The sequence below is a fragment of the Sander vitreus genome, chromosome 4 (genome assembly GCF_031162955.1).
Source record: "Sander vitreus isolate 19-12246 chromosome 4, sanVit1, whole genome shotgun sequence".
NCBI lineage: Eukaryota > Metazoa > Chordata > Actinopteri > Perciformes > Percidae > Sander > Sander vitreus.
Genome location: NC_135858.1, coordinates 5,263,505 through 5,277,432, shown reverse-complemented (window position 1 = coordinate 5,277,432; position 13,928 = coordinate 5,263,505). Strand labels below are relative to the sequence as shown.

Sequence of the window (13,928 nt, the reverse complement as noted above, 5' to 3'; positions counted from 1 at the left end):
TCTCTACTGTAATTGAACCCCTTTTGACCAGCACTGCACCTTTTTCTTTCATCCTCACCACTGTGATGACATGCCCAGGCAATGCATTCATCAGACATCCATTTCTGTTAAGGACAGGTTTAGGTCTCAGAGGTATTTCAGGAAGCTGGGATGTCAGCTCGCCTGTGAAAAATATTTGGCTATAGTTTTTAATGTTATGAATCTGAATTTGGAAAAACTAAACTTGAATATATTAGGTGTTAATTAGTCATACGTATTGGTTGCTATTTATTAACCAATGTTGAGATAAATTGCTGCATGCTATTTAAGAAGTTACCTGGCTAGTAATCCTGCTTGGTGCACTAACCCCACCTGGACTCTAGTTTCTGGAAGGCAGGTGTCTGACCAAAGCTGACATTCCTTGCACATATATTAATTTATTTATATAATTTTTAGTGGCATTTTTTTGCTGGCATGTGACTTTTTTGTTTTTATTTTATTATAATTTTCTAGTACATTTTCAATTTTATTTCTTTTTTACAAAGTAGTTTGAACTACTTGTTCTAAGTAGCTTTACTTAACCAAACTAGATTTCTTTGCTGTATAGTTCAACTTCTTTCAGTGTGAAGTAATTAGTAGCTTGCAAAGCTTTGAAAGTAGCATTTTTGCATTTTTCACATACTTCCTGTCAATGCCTTTTATATTACATGCAGTACATGCAGTATATTGGGACAGTAATGGTGAATAACATGGGTTTATAGATATCACATACTTTAATTAGTTTCCGACATTATTCTCTTTAGCGGTAATATTTATTGTAGAAAAATACATTATAAACTGTAAAGGATGTTTATGATATGCTACTTTTTCTATCCGGTAGCAAGTATTGCTACATTCATGACTAGGAAAGCACTAAGCAATTTGTTCCACCAAGACGGAAATCAGAGGGTCCTGTGGTGTGTACAAAAAGTCCAAAACGAAGGCCACTAGGTCAAAGGTGCAGAGAGTTATAACGACTTCCTCCTGGTGTGAGGATTGTTCTTGCCCAGACAGAGAGCTATGCTGCTGGGGGAGGCCTGTGACGAGGCGGGGCAGGAGCTGCACGAGGCCTGGTCCACCCTGTAGGAGATGGAGTTGTAAAAGACGGGGTTGCTGTGGCCGCCCGCCTGGTCACGGTGAGACGGAGAGGAGCTGTCGTAAATGTCCAGGCCACAACACATGCAGGAAAACAAGGCCCTGAGTCTGCTGGGTTCGGACAGCTTTGAGTGCTCAGATAAAACAGGAGAGGGGAGGAGATCCATACAGCTGGTGCCCCCCCCCATGGGAAGGCTCAGGTTGCACAGGCTGCTGTGTCCATCTTCGCCGTCTTTAAAGCTAACGTCAGCAGTTTCTGCTTCTGCCTCCAACACCTCCCTATCCCCCTGCATGTCCTTAGGCTGCGTTCCCAGCTCCTCTACCCTGGCCTCAGGCCTCACGTCAGGCTCCTCAGTGCTGACAGTGAGAAACCTCAGGACCACCAGGTTAAGAAAAGCCCCGATGACTGTCAGCCCAACCAAAATGTACATGAAGCTAAATGCCACGTAGGGGGGCCGTTTCTGCAGAGCGTCTTTCTTCTGCAGAGCCACAAAATCCCCAAATCCAATGGTGGTGAGCGTGATGAAGCAGTAGTAGTAGGCATTAAAGAAGGTCCAGTCCTCAAAATGTGAGAAAGCTGCAGCTCCGATACACAGGGTGCTTGTGCACGACAGCAGACCCACCAGGACCATGTTCCCCATGGACACCTCCGTCTTCCGTAAACCCAGGCCCTGCTTGGCTCTGCGCAGGAGGTAGCGGACAAAAGTGTTGATCCTCTCGCCCAGGCTCTGGAACATGACCAGTGTCAGAGGAATGCCCAAGACAGCGTAAAACATACAGAAGGCCTTGCCAGCATCAGTGCGTGGAGCAGCGTGGCCATAACCTACAAAGTCACAGTATATTGCAGGTCACATAATGTCAAGTTTAATGTCTAGAAAGTTTTACAGTCATCAAGATTACTAATGCTTAATGCTCACTAGCACCCACTGCAGAAGTCAAGTCTCAAGTCTCTGGTTCTGAGTTTAAATTAGGTCTCAAACGTTGGTTAAACCATAACAAAATAGGTTTGCTGGTTTCCATGGTTAAACCTATGCAATATTTTGACATGATCATTTAATCACATGCCTCTGTTTAAAGTGAATATAAACAGATTATATATATATATATATATATATATATATATATATATATATATATATATATATATATATATATATATATATATATATCGACCCCAGAGGGCAGGCATTTCCAGGGCTAGCACCTACTGTAGCTGGTGGAAAAAATCAAACATTTCTCTGCTTGTTTTGATATTTGTCTGCTCCCTACTGGCCAAAAGGTGATTAATGCAGCTTTAAAGAAAAATGTAAGGTGGGTAGGTAACCTACAAACAGAGAGAAAATATGTTTATAAATTATTATTTAAAGCTATGCGCAAACAGGTGTTTTCCCTTATTTTGGCTAATCCGACCTCTGTTCAGGTTGAAGTTGAGCAGGAATGCTGGAATTGAGGTTACCAAACAACATGAACTAATAAAAATGAACAAATGGTGTAACCTTTCCCACCGTAAAGGTTCAGTCACGTTACACTTCTGTCCTACTAATATTTGCTCTGTCCCCATTCACTTCTGTCAAGGGAACGAGGGACTAATTCAATCACTCATTTCCAGAGTTCATGTTCTTTTAACGTTTACTGATTGGATGTGGTAGGTTTGCCAATAGAAAAACTGATGCAAAATATTAAGAAAAAGTTATTTTTCTAGCATGTTTTATCACCGCATTTAGTGCATTATCACACTCATTCAATGTTCAGAGTTAGTGATTGATCTGATCAACATTTATTTATAATCCACATCAGAACATCACATCCTTTTTGGGGCAATTTCATTGAATGGAAAGTGAAATAGTTTTATTGGCTCAATTGTATTGCAACCATACAGTACACACGTGCCTGCTCTCAAGTTTGAAAGGGTTTTGCATGAAATTTAAGATGGAGAAAGTGTATTTTGCACCATATGAATATGGACGGAAAGCATAAAAGTGAAATGTATTAATTAAATATATATGAGATGTTTTGAGAAATGTAAGAAGTGAAAGAAGTTTCTTGTTTTGATCATTGTTTACCTATTTTCATGTGAAAGCTGGTCACCATGAGAACTCATTGTAACTCTAACCTAAGTTCCTGAGCACATAACATGGGGTTATATTAATTACTTAAGTTTACCATACCATACAGACTCCAGGCCCATAGACAGGGGTTTGGCCAAAGGACCATAGTTTAAATCTTGTTAACCAGGTTTTTGGTTGTGTCTTTTAAAGTAACAACGACCAATAATTTGAATCCTCCTCAAATAAAAAAGTATCTAAACCAAGCCAAAGCCCTAATCTAGTTAAAAGCACCACTTTTGTCAATGTGTTAAATGGCCCGCAACATGTAACAATCTAACGTCTAATTTATCAATAATCCACGCAACTAACTTTATGCACTCATAACAAAATGTTTGAGGCGTGCGTGCGTTTGGACTAAAAGGGTGGTACATGTTACATTGTAGTAAATATTTTCGGTGCATCAAAAAGCGTGCTCATTAAGATACCAGCTATTCCAGCACAAATTAGTGCATAAAAAGTTACTTCAAGTGTCTGGGTGAGCTCAGTCGGTATATAACATATATAGAGGTGTATGCCTCGACGCAGAAGGTCCAGGGTTCGAGTCCGACCTGGACGATTACCTGCATGTGTTCCCCCTCTCTCTCCTCTTTCATATCTAGCTGTCCTTTCCACTAAAGGCTGAAATGCCCACAACAAATCTTTAAAAAAAAAGAATAAAAAGTCACTTCAAAATTAAAAACTTTTTGAACAAAATGAACAATTTGATTCCCCCCCAAAGAGAGAGTGAAGTTGGGTGTACACTGTCTTGCTGTATTGGTGTTGATTACAGAAGATTATTCAAACACAAAATTGTAGCTCGCTTAATACCCAGACCAGAAGATTGGAGAACGCTACCAACCAAGAAAGTTGAGTTACTGTACGTAACCACTGTGAATCCTTGTTGACTACAACAGTTTGTTTTATGGCCAACTGCCAACCCTGCATGGAGTAATATCAAAATGGATGATGAAGGTATTTGGTGGAATATCCCTTTAAGTGATTGTATGTATGTCACGATGCCAGTTACTAAGTTGGCGTTTATTACAAGGTGCTAATCAATTTGAGGTAGTTAAATGACAGTGGCAAAATTCAGTTCCCATTTGCAAAATCACACACAATAAGCATTTTCATGCAACACCTCACGCTGCACCGCAGCCCTGTAAAGTTACACCTGTTCCTCTGATAAGTGACCCCAAAAGCTTGGGGCCCTATCACAGGGCTGGCTCCCGTTTTAAACTGTAAAGAACGCCGAAACACATACACACACATGCAGTGACGCAGAATGCTGCTTGCCCTGTGTTTTTCACAAAAGAAGCGGGTATGGAGAAATTATAAAAGTATGTAGCCTACTTGCCAATTGTGGTGATAACAGTGATGGCGAAATAAAAAGATCCGGCGAACTTCCACTGCCTCCCGGCGCGGTGCGGCTCCGACTGGAGGACCACGCGCTCAATCTCTCTGTAGTCATTTTCGGTGAAGTCGTACTTGTTCTTCAGCTCGTTCAGCTTCTGCTCCAGCGCCCTTTCCCTCGAACTCTCGCTGTCCGACTCCAGTGCGTCAAAGACGACGGCTCCTATGAGCAGGTAGAAAACAATGGAGAGGATGAGAGAGAGGGTCCTGATGTTCTGCGTCTTCATCCTCAACTCCGGAGTGCGCGCGGAGCGGAGGGAGGGAGGGAGGGAGGGTGCTGCTGCTGCTCAGAGGTACGGACGCACACATGATCATCCTCCATCAACTCCATACATCTTTAGTGATGTGTTGAGGGCCCCTTTAGCCTGCAAGGATTACAGCATACGACCAAAATAGGTTGTGTGCTGAAATTGTAGCCTGATCTGTTAGCTTGTCATCAGGTGAAATGGCACCAAACCCGCGTGTCTGCACCGGTTATAGGCCTACCTGAGCTCAGCAGCTGGCAGAACATTTGCCTTTCCACGGGATGTTAGTCTGACCTCGTTTACTGTATTTTCAAAGTATAGCTTACGGGTGCACTCACAAGTGCACCCTGTCTACAGATGCAAATGAATTGAAGTCCCTTTCCACTCAAAATGTGTTTTGCTTACTGTTACTTCACTTTGATGTGCAGTTTGACACCAGAAGGCTGTTTTTACATGTCTCTGCTGAAGAGGGAAGGTTTATCTGTGCTCACTTTAAATCTGACTTTGCAGAGCTGATATTGTGACATCACAACTGCCAATCCTGATTTAATATCAACTTACACAAGTGTGATGTCAAAACCTCCAGTGCACATACACTGGCAATGGACATTTCAGTATTATTTATGTATTCTGTTTTTTTTCAGGATTTTTCACCGAGGGAGGAGTAAGAATTTTGAAAAGGAAACATAACTAAAAACATAGACACGTAGTATTAGTCAGAGTAAATGTGTTAGTTATCAGTTGTCATTGCTTTCCCTCCCTCTTTATTATCCATTTGGTTAAAGTATTTATGCTGCACACTTTCTCAGACTTACTCTCTGTTAATAACTGATCCTGTGTTTGGAGAGGTTTGGGATACAAAAGTGTCAGTGTGTGTATGTGTGTGTTGTGTCTACCACAGAGCAGCACAGCAGAAGCAGCTGTGCTTTCCATACTCTACTCTCTTGATTATTTTGCCCTGTGAAGCGTTCATGTGCAGTCTATTCACAATACGCTCGGCTAAAGTATTACTCTGAGCGATGAAGCATTAGCTGGTGGCAGCGCTGACCTTTATCAAGCACACTTAGTCGCTGAGTGATCCAGCAAGCTTTCGTCATTAACTAAGTCCACCACATAGACTGAGCGAGCGGGAGACAGTAGAGATGATCTGTGTGTCAGTGTAGCAACACAGAGGCCTGGTCCATGGAGCCTCGCTTAGGTTCGCTGTGGCATCTGCTGGGTTTTTTGCTCAGTGTCATGCTAATTTGGGTTCACAGCAGAGCAACCAGAAAATAGACTGACTGCTGTATAGCTCCATACTGCAAGTTCTTTCAGTTTCATATCCTGCATGACGTTTCCATCTATTTCAGGAGCACATTCTAATTTGTGGGACCCATTCATGCACTAAACCAGGGCCATAAAGAGCCTGAGATCTGTCATTTAAATCCACATTTATTGCCTCCATTCCATAAAGAACATATGGCTATCTCTACACCATGTTTTTATCTTCCAGAGACAGTACAGGACCTTATCCCGCTTTAGTAAGCACAAATAACTTTATTGCTGAGCAGATGTTAACAATGTAACATGCAGACAAGTCTTGATTTTCTCCACTGGCGGTAAGAGCAATTATCTCCTTTTGAAAGGAGTCCCTGAGAGATAATAGCCTTGCCAGAGTCCACCTAATGAGAGCACACAGAGCTTACATCAGTATGATTCAACATCAGTTCTTTATGTAGATTCCACATTGTATGTATAGGAAACAAATAACCCACAGTACAAACAGCACTATACTGTGCAATCACTGTGAAGGACAATTGACTTTTTTCACAAGGATCCCAGGGTTTAACAACTCTCCAGCCATGAAATAATGATGCTGTATTATCTGATTTGCTCATCTCATATCTGTCTGCTCTACAGGACGCTTCCAGCATCCCTTTATCTTGCACAGGAAGACATTAAAAGCAGGATGTCCACTGACTGGAGTCGAGACACTCATCTGTCCAAGTGCCATCCCCGTAGAAAATTAGGCGGGGACATATACTGCAAACATGATGCTATCTTTACACTGATAACAGCGGGTGATGGCAGTGGAGATAAAGATGATGATCATATTACAGAGACACAGTGTATTTTGGTCATAAAAAACAAAACTTCAAAGCCGGTTTAATAAAAAAGAAATAAAAAACCTTTCTATGAACTTGCAGGCGGGTGTCTCTTTGGTGACATGTCGTCAGTGTCACAGAGGGAAACAGGCCTGAACTTTGCAGCTAATGTGAACAGTCCTTTGAGCCTTATTAGCCAAAAGGGCACGGACGTGGTCTCTAAAATCTATGTCACCTTCAGGGAGAGGTGCATCATTCTGGTTGACGCACCTGGTGTGAGGATGGAGTGTTGTATTTTTTTTTTTTTGTTATATGGATTACTGCTTTCTCAAATGATGGTAAATTGTAGCTGACTGCAGTCTTTGTTTTTTGAAATGATAGTCATTGTGTCATTTTCTGTACAAGATCACAGAGCTAAAGTAAAAAACGTCTATATTTTGGCACCTAGGTAATTTCCTCCTGTGAATGTCCTGGCGAGTAGAGTAGTTGTTGCCCACATGTTATTGTACCAAGTGAGTGGGATAGGCAAAGAAAAGAAAAGAAATAAATCAAAATAAAATAAATTCAAATTGAATGTCTTTAATAAAGAACCTTGTTCTCGTTATTATTTGGATATTTTGTTGATCATCTTGAAAAGATTCATTTCTGACCTGGGAATTCTTGGATGATGGATGGATGAGAAAAAGGGTACTTTGATGGCTGTCAAATACAATTAGTTACTAATGTCTTTTTACTTTTCAGAAATGAGACCCAAGAAGAATAGTTTACATGCACACAAAAAAAATCTATTAATAATACATAATAGACATATTTCTGAATAACATTTGGAAGGCTCAATTGTGAGTTTCCTGACAGTGGTTCATATGATTTACTTGACAAACAACACGTAATCTTAATCTAAATGAAGGAGTTTGGTGTGTTAGCCAGAGATCCTCAGATGTCCTTCAAATTTACAAAAGGACAGATAACCCGTAAATCTATCAATCCATTTGCAAATTCAGTGCTTCACCTCAAATTTGGGATAATTCATGAATAAATTGCTGGATTGTAATATATTAAGGTATTTGTCAAGGGATTGTCTGCACAATTTAGGGGCTTAAACCCCCATCCCTGAAAATTAACATTAAGGTCCGTTTTAAGGGATAGCTATAAAATACCTTAAAATAATACACTTCATTAACATATCCATTAATTAGGCTATCCAATTAAGACTCATTAAAATGCCTTGCTTAGGCCTACATCAGGGGCAATTCTAGGATCAGACCTTTAGGGGGGCTCAGCCCCCAATGCGAATTTGACACACATATAGTGCATGCAAAACACCCCCATGGCTAAATCAGTAATTTCATTATCTGATCATCTCTGAGCTAGCCACTGAACAACAACGTCAGCTAACGTTTTTTGACACACTATTGATGGAACTGAACCTGACACTTTGGCTATGTTCACACCGCAAGTCTTAATGCTTAATTCAGATTTTTTGCTCAGATCCGATTTTGTTTGGCTGTTCACATTACCTTTTAAAATGTGGCCTATATCAGATTCCAGTGTGAACTGGAATCTGATATGTTCGGTTGTGAACTGACCCGCATGCGCAAAAGAACAATAACAATGATATCAGATGCAGCACGCTGTTGCGCTAAAGTTAGGGAGGTTATGGAGGAAGTAAGCATTTTTGCTTTTATTTCAAAATGTTTGTGTAATGACAGCCGTAACATCAATGAGCAGGTGCTGAGGAGGAGAAGAATGAAGAGAAAGAGAGCCAAATTGGCTATTTTGGTCATTCTGGGTGGGTTGCCGACATCGCCGCAGACCTCTGACACCTTTTACGTGAGCCGATCCCCGCCCTGGCGACGCGACGCGGTTGGGGCGCACTGAGGACAGTCCGCCCCGGTTGACAGCCGCACCGGGAGCAGGGGGGCCCGTCCCTTCCCGCAGGGAGAGAGGGCGCAGCGAGGGTTATTGATGTAAAAGTCGCATCAAATCCGCCTTGGTTGTTCACACTGCGGCCGCGTTGGGAAAAAAAATCAGACCTGGGTCTGATTCAGGACCACATATGGAAGTGGCCTGAATCTGATTTGAAAAGAAATCTGATCTGGGCAAGACTTGAGTGTTCACACTACTTCTGAAGAAGTCTGACCTGGTCACTTCACCCCAAAAAAAATCTTTGGGCCGGATTTGCAGTCTGAACGTAGCCTTTATAAGTCACAGTAATAACGACCAATTTCAGACAATGTTCTAACATTCAGCAATTTTAGTTGCTTATGCGTTTCAATTTGGGTTCTAATCTGCGCCAACTTCTTCTCTGGGGACTACCAACATTAAACTTCACAACCGCACTCCTGCTCTCCCTCTCACAGAAAGGTGGGAGTCTGGCACAACCTCCTCCGATTGGCCAACACTAGGTTTCTGTTGACCCTTTCCTTGACTGGGTTACAGGTGCACTGCATTGGCCACAGCAACACAGCATATTAAACCAGTTTCAAGCCCTTTGAACCTGTAATTGTTTGTCCTCTGTCACTAACTGACAAGTTTTTTATTATTATAATTTTTAGAGGGGCTTGAGCCCCCCTAAAAAGGGTCTTAAATCGCAAATGGCCGACATAACATTTACAGAATTATTCATGTGTAAATTAAAAGGAGTTTTAAGGTCAAATGGTATAATGACAAAGGAATGAGGTCAGGGCTGCTCATATTTCTTGAGCTAATTGTGTATGTTTTATCTCCCACTGTCATAACAACAATGATTTTCCATCAGGAAATGACGGTGCTTTGAAATGTTGCCCAATAAAAGCTAACTCTTAACACAGCGCTCCCTGTTTTAGATTTGTAGAAGTGAAAGCTATCAGTTATGTAAGGGCTGTTTTAAGCATTGAAGTAATTGCTGTATAAAAAAAGTGGGGTTAAGTTAACTTTTCAACCAAGTTTTAGGCTACCACACTTTAACCTGCAAATACCGATAATAAATTACATTGTTAAAATGTCTCTTTCAAACTTAACCCACGAGGGAGGTAATACGTATTTCTGTTTATTTCACTTTAGCCACAACATAAGCTAGCAACCTCAACCTGATGATAGTTTGTGGGCGTTAGCTGTCGTGGAATAAGTTTCTGTTTTCTGTAAAGAGAAATTCAGAGAAAGTGAAAGTGAAACAGACGAACATGTACAGCACATAAATCGCAGATGAGGACCAGGATGTTTCCCCTCAGAGTTTTGTGCATCATGGCCAGGTTTAGTTACAACCGACCTTATTCTTTTTTTGAGTGGCTATGGCGCAAACTATGTTGTCTATGGTGCTGTATAAGAAGTATCGGATCTATACCGATACTTCGGCTTAAGAGCGGCCAGAGTCAAGGTAAGCCTGAAAAAAACGTAGAAGACCTACAAAGTTGCCCAGAGGAGAAGGTGGAGGAGGTGGTCGAGCAGTCTTGCTGTGAGGGTCAAAATGAGAATGATGCCGGTAAGAGGGCCGCAGACTCCAACCGAGATCTCGCCTACAAGCGGCCGAGACATGACGAAGATGGTGATGGGTTTGACAGCGAGGACGAGGAGTATCGAGTTGAAACCACAGACGAGTTGTACTGTGGCTATGACTCAACCTGGGAGACCGAGACCGAGGAGCAGCAGCAGAGGAGCACATTCATGAGGAACAGGCGACCAGCGGCTTCCAAACAGGTGAGTTAAACCAGAGGTCTGCTGCCCTGTTAGCATGGGCCTGCTGTAGGCTTACTGCTGTGTCAGAGGGCCTGCATTATCACTTTCGATTTTATATATTTTTTTATTTTAAGTGTGATCTAACGGTGACCTAATTGTTGTAATCTCATATGGGGAATTACTTTAGGCTACTGCAATTTTAAGACAGTTTTCAACATTTATTTTGGCAAGGGTGACATGGCAAAATAATTTACCTTTTGAAATTTAAACCTCGTAACCATTAAATGTCTCGAGTTTAAATATTGACCTTCATTATTTTCTGTGTACTAGTACAAGTTCCACAGATTTGAAAATTCTGCAAGAGACATGCAGAACTACAGGCATGACTACCCTGTAAGTCACACACACACACACACACACACACACACACAGTCCCATGTTTTAAAGCTTTAATCAAGCACACATTGTTCTTTTATATTTCGCAACAGACCCAGACCAGGCCGCAACGCTTCATGAAGCCAGTATCTGTAAGTACACACATGACTGTGTGCTTATGTGACTTATATGATGTGATTATTATCAAAAAATATCTATTTGCAATTCTCTTCTCTTGAATAGGATGACAAGCCTAATTTGAAGTTCTACCTCGGATTAATCCCCTCTGCACCTGACGGTAGGCCTACAGTTACAAGCACATGGACATAAATTAAACAAGCTCTACATTGTGTTTTAATTTGTCAAATAAGTGTAAATGCAGGATAAATCTGCATCAGGAAAAAAAAAGGTTTTAATTAGATTAAAGATTAATTCAAACAAAGTGATGTCTACATGTCGCCCCTCATCACAGCAGGACGACGAGTCTGTGAGCAGGTTGACCAAAGACCTTTCTCACGTTTCATTTGAATAACTTTTAGAGCCCTGAAGGTGTAAAACAGTTCAGTATTTCATTGAGAATAGCAATGGCTAGAAAAGCAAGAGAAAAAAACATCAGGCCTGGATTCATTTTAATTAGGGCTGTCAAACGATTCTTTTTTTTTTTATCGCGATTAATCGCTGAAGTTCTATAGTTTATCGCGATTAATCGCATGTTTTATCACATGGTTAAAATGCATTTCAGAACAGTTTTTAAGTACATATTAACAATGGAAAGCAATTCTTACCAGTGGATCTTGATTGGGAATCAAATGAATGCAAAGAAAGTTACTTTATGAACTTGATTTTAAGATTTTAGCAATTATTTATTTACTGTAAACAAAAAGACAAATGTGTGAATCTGTCATTGTTACTGGTCCTCCAAGTACCTAACTAAAACTAAAAAATCTATCCTTACTAGAAGTCAATATAGTGTTTAGTAACTCTAAATAATGTTGATTACTCACTGGCGTCCAGTGATCACAGTTAATGAGACAGCGTTGCAGCACTTTGCGGCTGTTCAGTTGAGCTGCTTTCTCCATTGTCATACAGGCCGGCGGCGAGGCGGGTCAGACCGCCGCAGCGTAAATGCGTCGAGTCCTCTCTTGATGCTGACAGGTCTGCAGTTGGGTTGCCTGTTGCAAGAGCTGAAAAACTCAAAATAGTAGCCTGTTAGGCACGGCCTTAAGCTTGAGCGAAGTGTAAAATAAATTAATAAGCGGCGGCATGTGATTTTTAAAATGGATGCATTGTTAATAACTGGCCCTTAATCATCGCGATGCGTGTTAATGCTGACAGCCCTAATTTTAATCTGTGCAACTATTTACAAATTGATCTACTTATGATGTTTTTGTTTTTGTTATCAGGTGTCTACATAGACCAATTCCACAAGGAATGGTACACAAAGTATGATCAGCTGGAGTTTGTACACTCCTACATTCAATGGTAAGTAACTACAATCAAAGATGTAATTTAAAATGTTTAGTTACTGTTTATAACATTTGTAATTTGTTTCTCTCAAAGGTTGTTCCCACTGCAGGAACCAGGGATGAACTCTGAGGCCAGTACTCTGACAAAAGAAGAAATAAAGGTAAACAGCTAAAAGCTAACGCGTTAAAAATCTTGAAAGACATTCTTACATATTGTGACATAAGTCTTACCTTTCCTTTAGGAGTTTTGCCAAAACAGCGCCGCAAAGGCCAATCTATTGAAGTCGTACGAGCTCATGTTGAACTTCTATGGTATCAGGTTGTGTGATGAAAACACAGGAGAAGTCGAGAGAGCATCAAACTGGAGAGACAGATTTGATAACCTTAACAGGTGATCTCTGAATTTTAATAACGTATGGTTCACTAAAAGTAATAAAAAACATCTAATGTCAGTTTTTTTTGTTGCCTTTTTACTGTTTGTATTTGACAGTCACACTCATAACAACCTGCGCATCACCCGCATCCTGAAGTGCCAGGGAACCCTGGGGTATCCTCACTACCAAGCCCCCCTGGTTCGCTTCTTCCTGGAGGAGACTCTCGTCCGCAAAGAACTTCCAAATGTCAAGGAGAGTGTTCTAAACTACTTTGTGTTTGCTGTCCTTGATAAGAAACAACGCAGGAGTCTCCTCAAGTTTGCCTATTTGAACTATGACTGCAAAGATGAGTTTGTGTGGTGCCCGATGAAAATTCAGATGATGTGGTCGGAGCAGGCAGCGTCAAAGCCACAAAAGCAAGTGAAAGGCAAAAAAGAGGCTTGTGAGTATTTCAGTCTGGATAAGGAAGATGAAGCCAAAGACCAGGCAAATTAAGCTGCCAAAGCATAATTTGTCACTGTGCTGCAAATCCATTCTACATACTAATGTATACTATACTACAAAGTGTGTACTATGTTACTTATCGTCATAGATTCAGGAACAGGACATTAATGCTGTGTGATGTTAGTTGTCAATCAAACAGCAACTTTGTAATGCCAATGAAACTTCACAAATAGACATCAAAATGTTTTTTTTCTTAAAATGTTACACTGAGATTAGTTGGACCATCCACAATTTGTTTACTTTTTTTTTACAGCAGTTATTTATGCAAATGTTTGTTTACTTTAGTATTCACAGTTGTTTCAAAACCTCTATTTTATCCAGTTTGGTTTGACTTTCAAAAACAAAGTTGCAATATTTTGAGCTGGGTAAATATGTTAAATCATAAATATGCAATTGTAATGTGCTTGTTTTGGTGTGGATACATTTGGACAGATGGACATTTTTAAGAATTGCTCATCAGTTTTGACAGTCTAAAACAACTGTCCAATTCTCATTGTCTAAAATCTGTGGCTAAAATGTCAACTAGTGGTCATGTACTACCCCTCCCCCCCAAGTTTTGTTTATGTATTAATTAAAAATGACTTATTTGGTTCTAAAAATATTTCTCGTCTTTCCC

The 13,928-nt window shown here is 40.7% G+C and overlaps 2 protein-coding genes across 2 annotated transcripts; one reads left to right on the top strand and one right to left on the bottom strand.

The window, feature by feature from the left end:
* Positions 1–784: 784 nt before the first annotated feature.
* LOC144516174 (potassium channel subfamily K member 15-like) lies at positions 785–4,837 on the bottom strand. The gene is made up of 2 exons (XM_078247372.1): positions 4,555–4,837; positions 785–1,936 (listed from the first exon to the last, which is right to left on the bottom strand). Exons 1-2 carry the CDS (start codon positions 4,835–4,837, stop codon positions 987–989), a joined length of 1,233 nt encoding a protein of 410 aa, XP_078103498.1. The 3' UTR covers positions 785–986.
* Positions 4,838–10,070: 5,233 nt separating this feature from the next.
* LOC144516511 (opioid growth factor receptor-like) lies at positions 10,071–13,913 on the top strand. Its single transcript, XM_078247865.1, has 8 exons — positions 10,071–10,614; positions 10,924–10,986; positions 11,082–11,120; positions 11,212–11,266; positions 12,372–12,450; positions 12,529–12,595; positions 12,677–12,825; positions 12,925–13,913. The coding sequence occupies exons 1-8, from the start codon at positions 10,123–10,125 to the stop codon at positions 13,301–13,303; spliced, it is 1,323 nt and encodes a 440-aa protein (XP_078103991.1). The 5' UTR covers positions 10,071–10,122; the 3' UTR covers positions 13,304–13,913.
* Positions 13,914–13,928: the final 15 nt, after the last annotated feature.